General features: G+C 37.5%; 1 protein-coding gene across 3 annotated transcripts in view; it reads right to left on the minus strand.

The window, feature by feature from the left end:
• Positions 1-492: 492 nt before the first annotated feature.
• PRKCE (protein kinase C epsilon) overlaps positions 493-18,514 on the minus strand; it is a 288,523-nt gene continuing 270,501 nt past the window's right edge. The window contains exons 15-16 of one of the 3 annotated variants that reach the window (XM_064708955.1): positions 14,160-14,189; positions 3,577-3,703 (exon numbers count right to left, since the gene is read on the minus strand). In XM_064708955.1, coding sequence (XP_064565025.1) covers positions 14,175-14,189 — 15 coding nt within the window. In that variant the 3' untranslated portion in view covers positions 3,577-3,703; positions 14,160-14,174. Of the gene's footprint in view, positions 3,704-14,128; positions 14,190-18,514 lie in introns of all 3 variants that reach the window. The other 2 variants (XM_064708956.1, XM_064708954.1) reach the window with 2 other exon arrangements.

An 18,514-nucleotide genomic window follows, 5' to 3' on the forward strand; every position in this document is an offset into this window, starting at 1 on the left:
CATATTAAGCTAATTAAATAATTTAATAAGCTCTATCACCCTTAACTAAATTTTTGCATACTATTACTCCCTCTATTCAATCCAATGCAGACTAAAGCAGTGCAATATGTTTGTACTGCAAGTGCCCTACTGAAATGAGTTTTAACAACACAGCTAAGCAGAATGTTGGGGTCAGTCAGAACTCACTGAACATGATGTAGCCAGTAAGCAGAAAAAAATATATATAAACTCACCGGCATGCTGTTTTTGAGGTAAATGTTGTATTACCCAAGAAAAATTGTGATCACACACTGTTACCTGTGTTTGTCTTGGAGTGTTAATGCTTCGCAGGCGAGGCTCTTGTTAGCAAATCCTTCCTTTGCAAAATGCTCACTCCTAAAAGACAAGCTCAGAAAATTTTGTACAACACATAACAGGAAAAATACTCATCCTTCCTCTTTCTTTCTTCCTCATTAGGAAATACTCAGGAAAACTTTGGGGAAAAAATTAAGATTTAACATCATTGTATTTATTAGGTTCCAAAACAATACACATTCACATCCTTTTGAATACAGTACATTTGGCACAGTAATAATGTTTACGATGAAATAACACTAATGAGTGGCAAGAGATTCAAATTACATCCATAAGAAAAAAATTCTGTACAAATAAATCCTCACAATAAAAAAAAAAACCCTACCCCCCCAAATGAATACATTTTATATTTAGCCAGAACTATTCTGCACATAATTTAAAAAGAGGTAATTTTTAGGCCTATTTGGAGAGAATTATTTTTCATCCTATGGAGAGAAAAAATTTGTTTCCATTTTAAAAGTCTGTTTGGGAGAAAAACCAAGAAACAATGTATTCTTCATAATTATTATTATGAATAATAATTTTGGCATTTTGCACTCATTTTACAAAGAAGGAACAGAAAAGATTCTACAGAACAGGCAGAAATGTAACAGAATGTCCTTTTTTTTAAGAGTTATCTTTAAAAAATGTTCAAGGTAACAGACAGACCTTCTGATGTAAACCCAAGGCAGAGAATCTAACTATTTATACGGAAGAAATATCTGCCCATGCAATAGTTTCTATCTCCTTCACTTTTCTCTTAGCATCCTTCCCAACTCTGCAGGCGCTGAGGCCTCTGGACGTACGGACGTGTGCTAATTATCTTCACGTTAGAGAGGGGAATACAGACTACATAGCTTGTGCACAACAGCTGTATGGGATGCTTTTATTCCTTCAGGAGAAATGCTCAGAGCTCTGTGTAAAGGCCCCTGGTTGGACAAACAGTAGTGCAGGATCCCATAACTTGCCTTCCTAGCAGTCTACCCACCCATGGAAAAGAACGCCTTAGCATTGTGATCAGTTCTTGCCTGGATGTCAAAAGCTAACTGTGATGAGAAATAAACAGAGCCAGTGGCGAGACACAAATTGATGGGCAGTTCTACAATATATTTCTAAGAGAGAAAGAGATTTAAACATTGAGATGATGCAATCATTAAGATGTTTCTGTGCTGGTACTCAGCTCCAGAAGCTAGTCTTTTCCCAGTACAAAAGATTACTGAAGATAAATTAAATTAAACTAAAGGCTTGATCCTTATTACACTTGTAGGCCAGACAACACATTAATTGATATATCATAATATTTAATATTTTGAAATAATCATAAGAATATATATAATAATTACACCTGAGTTTTAAAAACAAAACAAAATGGAACTGAATGGTGTCATCAGTAACAGGCCATGAGCAGCCAGACGCAAAACTGACACAAACTAACTCATCTGCTTGAGACCGAGATTATCTCTTAAAGCCAATGATTCACACTTTGTCCACCACGATTTGTAACATTCCTTTCTCTTTCCGAGCTCTATCATGTCATAATAGAGTTGAAGAGAACTATACAAGAGATTTAGTATAGCTTAATATATGTCTACGTCTTTTATAACAAAAACCTCATCTTTCTGACAGTAACTTGAACCAATACACATACAAGAGTATTGCACATGGACATTATTATAATTATTCTTTCATAGACTAACATTTTAATAGTATGCCTGAACATGCAGCAGTTGATACCTCTATATTCAATGAATTCCACAGGCCTTGCAGCAAACACTATATACAAAATCTCACCTGTACAAAAGGCAAAAAAGCTTCTTTAGTGCCACTTTGCCAATCACAAGTATATATATTTTTGTGCAGCTGGAAATCCATGTGCAACAATTAAAATGGATTCCAATGACCGCTCACTCAGTCCAGTAAAATATATAATAAAATTACCTCAGCAATACATGTACACAAAAGAAAAGAAAACAAACAAAAAAAAAAAAGATTAAAACCAAAACCAAATCACAGGGTACTCCTGGAAATATAAGTACATAACACTGTTTGCGTATCTACAGGAGGTAACTTCACATTAGCAATATTGTCCACATGAGTTACCATTTCAATTCATACACACAAAAAAAAAATCAATTTACAGCTTTCAATAATGTCAGTTTGTGAATGTTTGATCTTCAGTTTTTTAACACATCTCCACATAATGCACGTGTAGCCTTATTTTGTGTCTTCTAAAAGCAGATTTCTCTTTAGATTTTAAACATAAAACCCAACAAACACAGTAGTACTATGGTTTTGTAAAAGTGTGCAAAAGTAACACACTGCTGAGAAAATAAATATAAATAAGAAATTAGCTACTATGGAAAAGGCAAATTTATAATGTTTATAATTAATTTTTTATGTAAAATTAACTGTAAACATTTGCAAGATTGCTGTCACATTAATGGTTCATTTAAAAGGATATTAAATTTGGTAACATGGATAGTACATCAAATTGTCTGAAAACCAGAAAAATGGCTATATATAGCTGAGTTAAAGTACTGTAGGCTTTTTATTCTTTAGCCCTTTAATATCTATCCATGTAGGTTCTGTTTCTTGCTTTTAATATCAGTTATCTTTTTGTCTCTTATTCCTAAGAGCTTCCTGTATATTGTATGAGGAAGTTCACTGAAAGCCTTAAGTGATGTGCTTCTTTTTCTGGACAACTTCATAGTTTGTACCTCTCCACAAAAAATTAATAATTGAGGATTACACCTCCAGGGAGGCAGACTTTGCCTTCCAAAGGGCATCTGAGTACAAATCTCACCATAACCACGACTGCAGAAGAAGCAATTCTCACCTTCTTAGCTTAATTATATATGATGATTACAGAATGTGGTCTGCTAAATTGCTTTTAACAGTATAGCTTCATTTCCTATGGAAAAGATACAATTTTTTTGTCTGGGAATTCCTATTCTTAGGAATAAAAGAAAAGTTGCAAATATATGGCAGTGTGTTACATCCACAATTTCTGATACAAAATTATTTTGCATTGCTTTGTGAGACAGAAATTAAGAGTGCTTTCAGGTCAAAAGATTAAAGGAAAAAAACCAATAAATATATATTTTAACTTGGGATATGGGCTCAGGGTAAAAGAAGTAGTTCTTGATCTACTGAGTCTCAGTAAATTGATGATGTCTTCAGAATCACTTCTTGTAGCATCATTCATCCATCAGCCTAACGTTGTCTATGGCAGTAGCTCTTCTCCAAAATAAGAGAACCCTTTAAATTCTTCTTGATTGATTTGTTTTATAATTGTCTCATCCACTAGTGTTAATACTGGTTCTTCTCGTGTAAAGTCTTGATCAAAGTTATTTACATCCCTTTTGGTTTTCTGAGAAGAAAAATATAAATAAGGTGAATGGTAAAACAGCACAATAAAATAACATGTGCTCTCCCTCCTCTCCAACCCCCCCCGAAAGGCTGAATTTTCTGGAATGATTGAAATAAAAGAGGAGCTACTTCACACAAATAATAACAGACATATGAGAGAAGCTACAGGAGCAAGAAGTATAAATGAGTTTAGGAGAGGCCACAGAAGCAGAACTGTAAATGAGGTCCCAGAGACTCGTGGTCTCTGCCAGGCGAAGGAATAAGCAGTATGATGGTAAAGCAGGAAGCTGAAATTAGGACTGGTTTTAAAAAGGCTTTGGCATAGTAGGTGGTGTGGCTGTTTCCTCTTGGATTTGAACATAATCATATCTCATTTCAGAGTCACAGAGTGAACTGATTTGATTTCCCCCAAACACAGCCCAGTGTTTCAAGTCTAAGTTAACCATTCCTTTATATTACTACAAGTGATATAGGCTACACCCATGTTTAAAAATCTGAGGTAAAGCTTCCAACAGCTCTCAATCCAAAATCCTTGAGCTCAACATTGGCAACTCAGATTTCGTAATAACAGCCATATGTGATTGAGAGCACCATGCAAAATGTGAAATCCTGTCTCCAGAGAAATCCACCTCAGAACTCTTCTTTATTTCAATGGCATCAGGATTTTTCCCACACAAGTCTAAAGCACCTCACTCCTTCAGCAAAGTTGGGCCAAAAAAGTGCAGCTGTGCATGGTCTGGGACAAGAGGTATTAAGAGAGACAGAGCTGGGGAGGCTGATTTGCTGTCCTCATGACACTCACAACAGTGACTATCTGTGACCACTTACTTGAAAAAACCACCCTAGGCTACAGCAAAAAATGTTCTCCAATGGTCATTCCTTTAACCTGCAGTGTTCACATTTTCCATGGTGGCAACATATTTCAGGCATGTACAGGTTCAGGGAATTGGAACAAACATTTTTCTTAGGGCTGTCTCTTTTCTCTTTGTGTCATGGAAACTAGTGATTACCTAGGTGATCCTTAATGGAGGCACACTGACACATGGAAAATGAGCTTTGCATTCCTCCTGCCCATGTCTGAGAGTAAATGATACTGGAAATAGAATAGCTAGTTGACTTGCAAAGTAAAATGATAAATGACAAAGTCATACATCATAAATATGTTAATATATTCAAAATGGGATATTTTAGATTACCACCTTTTGATGTAGGTAAACTTTTCTATAACATATATATATGTGTGTGTGTGTGTATATATAAATATGTGTTATTCATCAGCTCTACTAAGACACTAAACAGTTTTCTTTCTCCCAATTGTAAAATAGTCACATCAACCTTCACCTACACTGTTTATAAGAACTTTATAGATATAGGGAAATAAAGATCTGTGTAAATGCAAGAGACTGTCACTTGTAAACCAAGTGTTTTCTAAGTGCAGACAAACAAAAATCCACAACCTCTATCTACAGAATTCCATTAAAAAGAAAGGGATATGGACTTAACAAACACACATATATATATTTATATTGTTTACATTTGAAATATTTGCTTGGTACATAAAGACCAGACATGAAATGTATGTGACTCATATAACTCTGAATTGCTTAAGAGGCATGAGAGACGTAGACGTGGCTTTGGACTTTATGAGGTTTTTTCCAAAGTAATTTGGGCAAAACCTGCAAAATAAGAATGAAATTCCATCTTAATTCTTAAAAGCATTACATTGTAACTGTGTCTACATTTTTCTTGTTCTCCATGTCCTACCATGGTATTTTTACACACTCACACAATGCCACGGGAATACTCATTAAAGCAGAAGAAGGTGAGTATTTGCAAAAAGTAGAATTCAAATTCAGAACTGTAGTTATATGTAAAAGAAATGTGACTACCCTCACACTTTTATTATCTATCAAGGGCAAATAAACTCTCAAGTAGCTGAAAACAAATAGAATATATATTATTTTCAGGTTTTCATATTGAACATATTTGTGAAAAGTATTATTTCCTTGTGTAAGTCAAAAGGGTAAAATGACAAATTCCTCAAAACCTATCAGGAGCAATTAATTCTCCATAGCTACTTATTCCAGAAATCAGTAAGACTTGTGAAGGTGCTGGATGAAACAGAGCACAAAAGAGTACATCTAAAAAAGGGTTCAACATTGGTCATTGGTGTATGTAAATTCTATTGATTAAAATGAATAATTCTATTGATTGTGCTGCCAGTAGGGAATCCCAAACACTTCTGAAAAAACAACTAAAGGTATTTACTTAGATTTAAAGGCCTACTGTGTCTTAAAATATGACTTCAAGACCAAAGGAAGAAAGAGAAGTTTTTACTTTCTCTGATTTATAAACAATTCCATGTAGTTTTGGCAGCATAGATGTAAATCACCCAATTTACCAACAGGGCAAGCAAGGAGCAATCTGTGGATATGCTAACAGGTCTCTAACCAACTGATGAAATGAGATTAAACAAATCACAGGGAACAAAAGTGAGTGGACTAAGCCAAGGTGGCACTCATAACAAGTGCTTCTTTTCAACAGAAAAATTTATTTGAGAAGCCCTCTTAGCAACTTAGGCACTTTCTTCCTGAAGCTATGACTATTTTGCAAGACTCCATTTGCTAAGACAAAACAGGTCTGGCCACATTTCTGCTGCTATTGCTATTTTAATGGACTTGCACTGTGAATGCTCTGTAGGCCAAGAGCATGAACCATGCCACAGTTGCATCACGAGGACTCAGGATGAAGGTTTGGAGGGCTGTGCCTGTCTCCTAGCAGGGAAGCTGAGAAAAGAAGGAAGATCTGCAAGGTAAGGAGAATCTATGAAAGAAACAAAGTGCAGCTATTATCCGACTTTGAACATTAAAAAATCATGAAGATAAAAGGCAAAATGTTTAGATTGGCTGCTAAATGCATAATTTAAAATGCAGTAATTATATGGGTGGGATTCTGTTTATTTAGCCTGCAGCTCCTAACACTTTGGGACACATTATTTTAAACTCTTCAGACTTTTTTCCAGGTTAGACTCTTCCATTTCAGATGAATGAAGAAATTACAGTACTAGGAGAGAAGAACACCCAGAACTACAGGTAAACACACAGAAATTCCATTAGGTTTCAGAGGTTCCTTTTTCTCTCTCTAGACTACCCAAGCCTCTTGTCTTTAGCTACACAAGAGCAGGGGCACAGCAGCTACCCACAAGCTCCCGACAGCAGGTGCCAAACTCCACACTGCACTGGCAATGACCAAAAAATAAAAAATTCCAATTCTAACTCTCATCAGAAAGATGGCTGCTCCACCAGCAGAAAATCTCTGGTACTGAGAAAGAATAGTGACTACCTCTCATGCAGGACATGTGCTGGCCATTACATTTTTGACTTTCCCAGCAGTGTGAATGCTTCAGAGGTCTCCTCTCTGAGCAGTGACTGTGTGACTTAGGAGACATGATCTCATTAGATATAACACTTGAATTAATAAGCAAACCCATATGACTACAACCCATCAAGGATGACAATTTTTAAATCAAAATAATGTTTTATTCTATTCAAAGAGATAAAGATATCAGAAATTATAAAAGGCTATCTCTTGATAAAACACCGTTTAATCAATTTTTGTAGTTGGCCTGTACAATTTTGGAAAAAGAGCTATTGGGTTATTTGAGTCAAAATGGTTTTTTTTATTCTCAGATTTCTTCACATATATATTAAAAGATACTGGTAGTAAGCACACATTAAACAGTGGTTTTCTGAATTGTTTTTGGTTTCACTGCCATTTCAATAAAACATTCTATTTCTACCTGCAGTTACAAACTCAAGCTTACAAAAACCCCACTAAAATCTGTTTATTAAGCTTTCCAGTGTTGAGGATTAACAACCTTGTCTGTCAGTGATTATTAAATGACTTTACATGAATTTCAAAGTGAAAAAAGAAATTTAAGTTGATGTTCTTATCACTGAAAATACATTCAGAAAGTGAAAACTTGCCATTCCTTCCATTGATTACATGAACCAAATGTGAATGATGGAAGCCTTTGGTACTGAAAAGCCACAGAAATCCTCCTTGCAAGAAGTCACCTGAAAGAGGGTGTTCCAAACCAGGGAACTCAGCAAAGTTTGGACAACTCATGAGATGTGTCATGAGGCCAATAGGCTCAGTGGACTCTCTTCTGCCTAATAAAGATTAAATTAATTCTCCAGTCTGGAGATATTAAGAAGTCTCTCTCTTTAGTCTGTTACTTATTTTCATTTAATTTGCAGAAAATCACTGAAACCCTTTCAAGTCCACTGAAAGCTCAAACAGCTCCTATAACTGTGCTAGCACTGTCCAGCAGCTTCAAAGGCTGCTCAGAGAAGGTAAAAAAAACAGATGGAGAAGGTGGATAGGAAACAACACTGCCACAAAAGACTGGGGTTTGTGTTTTAGTCTGATTGTCCTACAAATTCGCAATATACTGTTTAAATATAAACAATATAATATATTAAACAAAAAAAATTATGTAGAAGGCTGCTGCAGCTTTTGATGTACAGCTCCAGGGGCACAGGGCAGCAGGAATGGGACATGCAGCAAGAGTCACACTTTCTCACATGTATTGGTATCACTTAATTTTATCCAGAATTTTGCTTCAGTAAGTAATAAGTGATTCCAATGTTTGACACAGTATCATCAAGAAAAAATTCTTCCATCAGGATGATAAAAGCTCCAACATTTTGTATTTACCTCCTTTCTGTTAAGATTTTCAGATTATATTTATCAAGACAAAGGGAAACTCAGCCATCAAACCAGCTGGTTTGAAGCACAGGGTTATGTGGCTAACCTCACATGTCACCGTCCTCTCGTTCACCTCTCCTTATTATGATAACAAAAACCACAGCACAGGCAGAGATCTCTTTGCACCACTGATTGGATCTCTTTTTGTAAAGGTGTAGTAGTTTCTAAATATTTGAGATGAACTATAATGAGCACTCACTTTTGCCCACAACTCATGCTATTTATAAATAAATGCAGTATGAATATTTTAAAGGAAATGGGCTAAGAAGCACAACACCTCTGGCCTTTCAATTTATCCTCAGGATGCTTCTTCAGAGTATTTGCATGTCCTGAGAATCTGTATCAGTATTAGAAGTATTTCTTAGCTTGTCTGATTTCAGAAGATAAGAAATACATGTTATCAAAATAACTTTATAAGTCATTAAATTTTCTCAGCAGGTTAATTGCTCTATTCACACATTGAACAGTGACAACACATTTGCCATGAGCTGTAATATATTCAACTGGAACTTATGATGATAAGAAGGCTTTTGAATCCAAGTAGCTTTTTAAAGTATAACAACATTCATTACTTCCAAGCAGAGGGTGAGATTTCATTCTTCTAGACTATGCTTTCATTAGAGGTAAAGGACACCACATTAAAAGTAGTGGAAAAGCCCCCCCACTCAACAAAGATGTTAATAGATAGTGAAACAGTATTTGAAAAGCATGTCAACCTATGCAGCCCATACTTTAATCTGCTGTGGAAGTACACAGATATTTAATAAACACCAAGCAAATTCACAAAACTATGGATTTTAAAAGGGATCATTTGTGATACACTAAACAGAAACCACATTTATATTGAAATGGTATTCCCTTTCTTAGGAATGTGAAATGGGTCAACTGGGAAGGAGGAATGACCTAAACAATTAGGGGCAAAAACATTTAATGACTCCAGGGCCAGAATGTCAGCTTTTGTATGTCACTTTTACACAGACTTCCTCAAAACCAGAGCCTCCCAAAACCACCACCACAAAACAAACAGCAAGGCAAACAAAATCAAAGCTCTGCAGGTTCCCTGACAACCACCCCGTGTTCGTGGTCTGAGCAATGAACCTCTCCCAGCAGTCCCTGTGCTTCTCTTGTCCTCCATGGCCCTACTTGGTGTACTCACCCTGAGAACACAGCACTAAAGTTATACAGAGCAAAATGCTACATATATATAGCAAACCTTTGTTCATAGCCTGATTCCTATACCACAACAGCTATTTCTGTGCAGAACTTGGATGGAGATAGATGTCACAGGAGCTTTAGGGGAGCTCAGCACCAGCTTTCCATCTGTGCTTAGTCCTTTTCTCTTAAAATCCATCATGTTCATTTTCTCAGGGCTTGCTTCCATTAGGACTCAATTGTGACACAGAGCTATTGCACATTAGCTATGCTATGGTAGAATACATGCATTTTTTGAAGTGAAAACATTGCAGGGAAAGAGTGCCAACTTCTGAATTCCTACACTACATCTTCCCCTTAAGGTAGGTTTCTTTGAGAGATTTAACCTTATGAGAAACAATTTCATACTTCTTGGGAAGGGGAGGAAAGAGAAGAAGAGAAAGTAATGGAACTATCATATGAAATACCCCTCACCTCCACAATGTGATTCCTATTGCAAACCTTATGATTATTTGGCAGTGCAGATTTTATATGTGTGTCTGTCTAATTCACATTATACTGGCAAGCCACCATTGATATCCTTCAACTGATATCCTCAGCTGCACTAAGGTCATGATCAGGCATGTCACCTTCCCTCTTACACCCTGGCACACATCCAAGATCAGCCCATTTTCAGTTGTAGAGGTGCAGCTCCCCTGAATCTGCATTCCTACCACAGTCATAGCAGTGTGACAGGAGTCAGCGCTGGTGCATCTGTCACAATGTGCTGAACCACCTGCTGGTGAGTCCTCAAACACACGTGTGGAAGCCTTTTGGCCTTCCTGATCCCTAGCACCTTGGAACAAAGGGCTATCCAGGCAATGGACATGACTGGCAAAGCAGAGGAAAAAGTGAGGCAGGTTGGTAAGTCTAGGGCACATATCCCTAGAATTTCAGTGGCTTCCAGGAGACATCTGCAAAATCACTGAAAGAGTTATCCAAATATAGATTGACTGTGCACTGAGGCATTTGACCAGATATATTCTGTAAAAGACCAATACACTTATTTACTTTACTTTGCATTCTTTAAGCAATCACAAAGGCAAGGAATAAATTAAGGAGACTCTGATGTTAGTACATTGATGAGTGATGTAATGAAATATTTCAAGATACTCTGTGTATCCTGAATAAATATTGTCTGACTTTCTAACATTTTATTTTGCTTACAGTCACCTTTTCTTTACAGAAAAGTACCACATTATGGAAGCCTTTCTGATGATGACATGAAATTATATAGTAGTATCTTGTGATTCTGACCTCTCCTCTATCCAGGAGCACTGACATGCATTGTGAGGCTGGATGTAGAAAAAAATCACAGCTTGAAAGGTGTGACAACACATATAGTGGGAGCAAAATTCCAGGACTCAGTTACACACTAAACTAGTTTGCATTACAGGCCATAGAGTAGGAATGCTACACATTTTTTGGCAAGAATACCTACATTTCTGGAAATTTATGCTCTTTGATACTCTAGCTAATTAGTTTGACATGGGGGATGAATATGACAGGCTTTCATAGAGCAAAATGGTATAGCAGGTTTTACCTAACACAAATGGAGAAAGCTACACAATGATGGTTATTGCTAAGACCACTGAATTGTTAGAGATTATATTTTCAAGTGTAATGAATGTCTTTAAGCCTTTACAAAAAGAGAGCAAAATAAAGATGTATGTGACTTTAGAAAGCAGCTGAGGATGCTATCTTTTTTTTATTTTAACTAATGCACATTCAGATCATAGGCTAAGTAAAAGACACTGTAGGACTATGCATGAATGCCTATTACTTATGCCACTCAATACATCTTCTTTCCACCTTTCTTCCAGACCCTGTGACTGCCTTTTTTAGAACACAGTTTTATTCAAAGAGCACAGCATGACATAGCAGAGTTTGTAGTGACATGACTTTAATTCTTGGTTTTGCTACTGATTTGCTTTGAGCTTGAGTAATTTTCTCTTCATCATTTATCTAGTTTTCTTCCTATTTTTGGTCTCCTATTGGTGGGCTGTGATCCCTCTATCACTTTCAAAAATCTCCTGACTGTCTTTCACTTATGTGGCTTTTTGCACAGTGGGAATCCCATCTTGCTGGGAATTTGAGCTGTTAATGCAGACATGACAGAAAAAAAACCTCATTCTCCCTTTCTTCTTGTTCTAGTCAAATATAATCAAATAGAATCTTCCAAAGAGTCATGGGCAGTCATGGTCTTCAAATCCTTCTTTTCCGTACTCCAGAGTTCAGCCAAGAGAGCTGCTGTTCTCTAGGTCCTTCACAAAAGTGATTATGGCATGCAGGGAACAAGATCTGTGCTTAAGGTTTTTTGCAAGTGTTTATACTGAGTGTTCCTCTCATCCCTTGGGATTTAAGCACGTGACCCCTGGAGCATGCTGTTGAGAGGACCAGTAAAAGGTCTGTGCCTCCACAGTAACAAAATCCCTTTTGCCAGCACAGCAGCCCAACAAGAGGAAAGCAGCAGCTAATGAAGGGCTAGGACTCCTCACCATGTAAAGGTGTCTTCCCTGTCCTGCTACTGTAGATAAGTGGCTACACAGCAGCTGCTTCACTCCTCCCTGTGCCTAGCAGTGCACATGTCATAAGGAGTGAAGTTTTGCACTAGTATGCTGAGCTGGGAACAAACACACTGACACATTTCTGCTGCCCATTCTGGGTGAACACCCTAGCAAGACCTGGTGCTTGCATTAGCATAGTGCACTGCTAGTACAGAAAGTTCTGCACGAGAAATAAACCCAAAGTCAAAGCTCTTTTTATACTCAATGTTTACTGGGCTCCAGCTGGGATGGGATTAGTCAGAAAATGCTAGATTTCAATGAGTCTTGACTTTTTTTCTTAATAAATTCCACCTTCTGATAAAGAGCCAGATGCTACTGCTTCTTAATCAGCTGGTGTTTTTCCACTGATCCTTACTGACATCAGGATTAGGCCCAACCCAGGAATATTATATATTATCTACTTTAATATAAAAATGAAATATTTCTTTGTGAATTCTTGAGAATGTACATAAGAATGCAAGTGAACATAAGATTATTTCACTTAATGTTTTAAATAACTTCATGAAAATTGCACTGGAGATTAAAGCAGTCAGAAAGTGAAATTTTTGTGTTTTTCTGGGGAAGCCCAAAAGGAAAGCAGGTACACTCTGGTTGCTTATCACTCTATCCTAAAGGGGACCACTTAACAATGTACACCTAACAGATGGTTATATGGACTTAATTGTCCAGTATGAAAATATTTTAGTGCTATAAAACCAGGACTTCGCAAAACCAAACAAATACTGATGGATCCCCAGTACAGAATCAAAAGAAGCATAATAAAAATTGTTTAACTTCTAAATATTTGGGAACTTGCAGTGTTGGGAAGCAGCTTTCAAATTTCTGTAATTCTAGTGTTATGGTAATGACATCTACAAACAGCTCCTGGAGGCACTGACACTGAAGATAATTCAAAAAAAACCCAAAATCAGACTAACTGAATGAGAAATTCTGGGAAAACAAAACCTTGTACATAAAAAAAAAAAAAAACAACAACCAAAAAAAAAAAAACAAACCTAAAAAACCCAAACACTGAAATAGCTTAAAAACACCAGTTCACTTCTGATTTCTCTAAGATGCACATAGGCTCCTCAAATGCTATATACTTATATCTTGGGCAAACTTAGAGGTTGCACAAAGTGCCAAGCTAGTTGAAGCTTAGAAAACCAAGGTCTTTTCCTTTGTTGAGGAAAGAGGCAGCAGTGTTCCAGACTTCTCTGTCCTGCCCAGCCACTGGACTGATTGGTCTGAGTTACACTGCAGGCATGACTATGGTAATATTTGTTGTTCACAGCTGCTTGCAGCAAGCTCAGCTGAGATCTTGAATTTCATTGCCTGAAAACAACCAACGCTTCTCAATCAGCAGCCACCTGGCTTACACTCAAAGCCAGTAGCAGAAAAGTGTAACTTCTAGGAACCATCTGAAATTCAATATTCTGATTCATGATACTCTGTGACAGGGGCAGCATGCAGAAAAATTGTAGGAGGTCCACCGTGATGACTGTCAGTAATAAAAAGCCTGTCTCAAAAGTCCACATCCATTTTTCTTTAGTTTTTTTTAAGGATGTATGCTAACCATTTTGACAGTGTACCCCATTTGTAATAATTTTTTTTGTATATCGATATTAATCCACGTGGTATCACTCTCAGAAGAAAGCCCATAGTTTTCCTATGCCTGAAATGTCTGCAGCAAGTGGGAAATACATCATGTTCAATGTGTAATAATGGTACATGAGGGTCTGAGGTCTGAAGATCACTCCCCAGTGCCTAAGCAGTAACACTTCATGCAAAGGCATGCAGTATAGCCCCTTGCGTGCCCATCTGCTAAATGCTCATTGCCATGCACTGATGACTGAATGGAAATATATCATGAAACTGAAGGGACACCTCAAGGTTATTAGGCCTAAAAGTGGACCTACCTTGACATTTTCCCCATATTGAAGGCCTTACCTTAAAGAGGGACATTCACACTGAAGCAAACTTGAAAAGAGAGAACATTTATACAAAAAGAAATTTACTTGGCCTGTAATTTCCTATGTTCCTTCTGGTGCTATTGAATGATACTGCATTTTACAGGATTCCTTCCCCACAGCGTAAAGGTAAAGTATAATTCTGCATGGATGATGATACAATCTATCGTCACAAAAAAGTAGAGGTGTGCCAAAGAACCCCCACCAAAACAGTATCATGACTTCCCAACACTAGGTTAAAAATCCCTCATTAAAAAGTAAAAAAATCTTTGCCTGCAATCACTCATGTATGAAAATGAATCTGCAAATATAGAACTTATGTTTCAGGCTAACATATTGGAAAGCTTTCTCCAGAAACGTGGTCCCTCTTTAAGGATTCCAGCCATATTTCACAGTAAGCAGATGGTTGCTGCAGCAATTTGAACACACACCTCTCTAATTGAAGACATTTTTTGGGAGCCATTCAGTGCAGCACCCACCCAGAGGGCAGGTCTGCCTGTTTGCCTGTGCAAACAGCCCAGCTGACTCTCCAGAGGTGCTGATTTGTATTTGCTGCTTATCACCCAGCTTCCAAACACTGTGGGCATCCAGCTTCTCATTCAGTCATAGGCAAAGGATTGCCAAAATTTTACCTGTTTTTCACGCATTCAGGGGAGGGGGAAAAGAAAATTCACAGTGCTCAGTGACTCCAGTTGTAACCCACGATAATTGGCTATGACTAAAATTTCGTATTTGGGATTTACTTTATTTCAAACCTTTGCTGCAGTGCAGAACTGAAAGAGGACACATTGCTGGCATCCTTAAGTCAAGACTTAGCCAGGGAGTTCAGGTTCTCAAAGGAAACTGCATACAGACAATGTGGCTCAGATAGTGATAACTAAGGGGGGAGGGACTTCCATAATGGTTTATCATTATCTTAGAGTTACTGGAGCTGAGAAAGGTGCAATTTGAGGCTGAGAGGAAATCTGCTAACACTGAGGTCTGGTATAGCATAAGAACACTCTTCCAAGGGAAGTCCTAAGCATCCAGTCAATTTAAAAGCAGGCTGATCTTTAGCACTTTTTTTTTGTCACATTTTTTCACTGGCCCTCAACTTTGCCTGTAATTACCACAGAGGGGAAGTTGAAGTGAGAAAAGATTAGATGATGCAGCCTGGACCACATAATGAGTTTCTAGAAAATCTGGTGGAGGAACTTATATATCTTGCAATTCTTGGGTCTCTGGTTGTATCTGCTAGATCAGCTCTCTACCCTAAGTCAGAACTGAAGAAGGAACATACAATGATTCAGAACATATTCTCCGTGATGTACCAATAGAAATTGAAGAGGCTGCAAAATGAAGGAAGGCATATTAGATGAACAGGCCAGCAGCAGCTGTTGCTCCATAGTGCAAGATACAATTCTGCAATAGGCTATCCCATTCATTTTGTCTTTAATGCTCTTGAGGAAAGTGAGCTTTAAAAATGGAAAACCAAAAAATTATGAGTGCATTGAGAAAATTAAAATAATGCATTGTTCTGTGAAAGCTGCATGTTGACAGTGAATCATTGTAATATGATTTTGTTAACTTCATCTCCATAAAGCCACACTATGAATGGATTGCCACAGGCACTGATAAAGCCATTAGTGATGAAACTTTGGCTTAATTGCTAGAAAGAAATACATATGGCAAACATCTGTTTTACCAGGTCTTGTATTACCCTCTCACTGAGAGTTCTTCAGCTTTTTCATGTTGAGGACATCTTAGACAGTGTCTCAAATTTTCCCAATGCTAACATTGACAACAGGGTAGATGAAAGAGGCAGGTCTGTCTGTTGGCACGCACATTTGCAAGGGTTGACAATGAAAACTCAGTCTGAAAGGACAGGAGTGTCCATGTAGGTCTAATTTTACAGAAATCAAAAAGAAACCCCTCAGAGGGCTGGAGCACATCTCCTATGGGGAAGGGCAAAGAGAGCTGGGGCTATTAAGCCTGGAGAAGTGAAGATCCCAGGGAGACCCTATATTGTAGACTTTCAATACTCAAAGGTGGCTTGAAAAAAAGAAGAGGGCCTGTTGCCATAGGACAGGGAGTAATGGTTTTAAACTGAAAGAGGGCAATTTAAACTAGTTATAATAAAGAAATTGCTTACAATGAGGACAGTGAAACACTGAACAGGTTGCTCAGATTGGTGAGAGATGCTCCATTTCTGGAAACATTCAAGGACAACCTGGACATGGCTCTGAGCACCTGATAGGGTTGATTAGGCTTGCTGCAGAGGGGTTGGACTAGATGATCTCTAAAGGTCCTTTACAATCCACACTATTCTATGATTCTATTAAATTGATGCTTACTGACTTCAGCCAAATGAGTAACAAATTTTAGGCAGTGATTTTCCTTCATCACTGGCAAGTGGTACTGTGATACTGCAACTTTTTTTACCACTTGTGCACTTGTTTCTGGGCTTTTTTGCTGGCTGATTTTGCTGACATGTCAGCAGGCCACAGGTTTACTCTGGAGAACTTTCAGCAGGCCAGCTGTGCTCTGCGAAATGGCACAAAGAATTTATTGCACGGAACTGTAACAATACAAAATTAATCAATACATTAAAGCAGAAGCAGTAATCTGTTTCAATTACTGTTTTTAATGCATAGTTTGTATTTGGTATGGAGAGACAGAACCATCCCATCATGCCACAAAGCAGGATCTACCTCACTTACCACCACATCCATAACTTATGTAAGAAATTGATCTACTGCACCATTGTTTTAATTTTTAAGATGGCAAATGCAGTTTGAAAGTGGAAATAAGCAACTCAACCAAGCCAGGAACAGAGCCATGGAAACAAAGAAAGATGGGGAGCAGAGAATCACTGAATGCTATCAAGGTCTTTGTGGTTCTTGAGCAATAAATTCCATAGCCTGGCCTTATGGCTACTGATCATGGAAATTTCATATTCCAAAAGGAATAAAATTCTAGGAAGAATATATTAAAAAAAATCTCAACAGAAGATTAAAATGCCTCAAAGGATTTCTGTCTCACAACAGTTGCTCTGAAGAAAGGGTATTGTCTAAAATGGTACTTACTGCATATGCAGTTACATTTTCACAACTGCATTCAGGGATGAATAATACTATTCAAAACTGTTCAAGACATGCTGTGAAACTATAAGAATTAGGCTTTAAAAACAGGAAAAATGATCTTAAAAGACACTGCAAAGTCACTGGAGCTTAGATGTAACCAGCATCTGCTGTCTAGCTGCTCAACAGTTTGCTTGATTTCTAATGTACATGCTCCAGAGCTATGATTTTTTTGTACACTAGCTTAACATTTAGAATAGCTCTGCATGGAACTATATTTATTTATTCATATACACACACATATGTAAAATAATTTTACTGCTGAAAAGCCTCAAGATCCTAGATTTATGAGAGGAAGAGTTGGCAGATAACATGCATCACAGGATTGAGTCCCAGCGTATTTTAACCCCTCTGTATTCTCTATTCCAAGTCATTAACTGCAGAAGCAAACATCCTTCCCAGCAGGTTTCAGAACCACCAAATCTGCTTGTGCTGTCTCTTCCTAGGACAGCCTAGGGTGGCATTTCTGTCACCATTTAGTAATCTAAACCTCAGCTATTTGTATGAGTTCTCTGTTCAGGGCACTCATGCAAGATTTCAAAAAAACATAGGCAGGTTTTCAAAATCCTTTTGGTAATTTCCACTCTAATGCTGGACACAGGAAGAAAATTCAGCTTCCAAAGCATCATTAGAATAATCAAATAATGTACAAACTAGAAAGACATTAATGGTATATTTCTGGTATAATAAGGAACATAATTACATCCATCCACTGTGTGAATGAGATTTAAAAAAAACAAACGAACAACAAAAACCTTTAAAAGTTTGATGCAGTTGTTGTTTTTTTTTTCCCAAGCTCAGTTGAAGAACTCAAACTTAAGGCTGGCAGAGTTGAAGTGACACACCTGAACCATGGAGAAGCACAGCCTGACAATACCATGTAATATAGCTCCTCAGAAAATTTATTATGGCAGAGAAATGTTGGAAGGTAAGAGAAAAGCAAATCAGCTGTGCTAATCAGGGAACTCGTGTGTTTTGAGAAGTGAGGCAGAACAGAAGCAAAAATTTTTCCACAATACCACCTCCATGACCTCCCTTGGCAGATTATTCCACTGTCTGATGGGACCTCAGTGTTTGACCATTTTCCCTAATGACTTTACTGGTTTAGTGTCACCACTTTACATTGCCTGTAGCTCATTTGAACGTATTTTATGTATTGTTTTATTTTGAAAGCGTGTATGACATAATCATAAATATTCCCCCCTTAGTCATCTTA

This window comes from Zonotrichia leucophrys, chromosome 3 (assembly GCF_028769735.1).
Source record: "Zonotrichia leucophrys gambelii isolate GWCS_2022_RI chromosome 3, RI_Zleu_2.0, whole genome shotgun sequence".
Lineage (NCBI taxonomy): Eukaryota > Metazoa > Chordata > Aves > Passeriformes > Passerellidae > Zonotrichia > Zonotrichia leucophrys.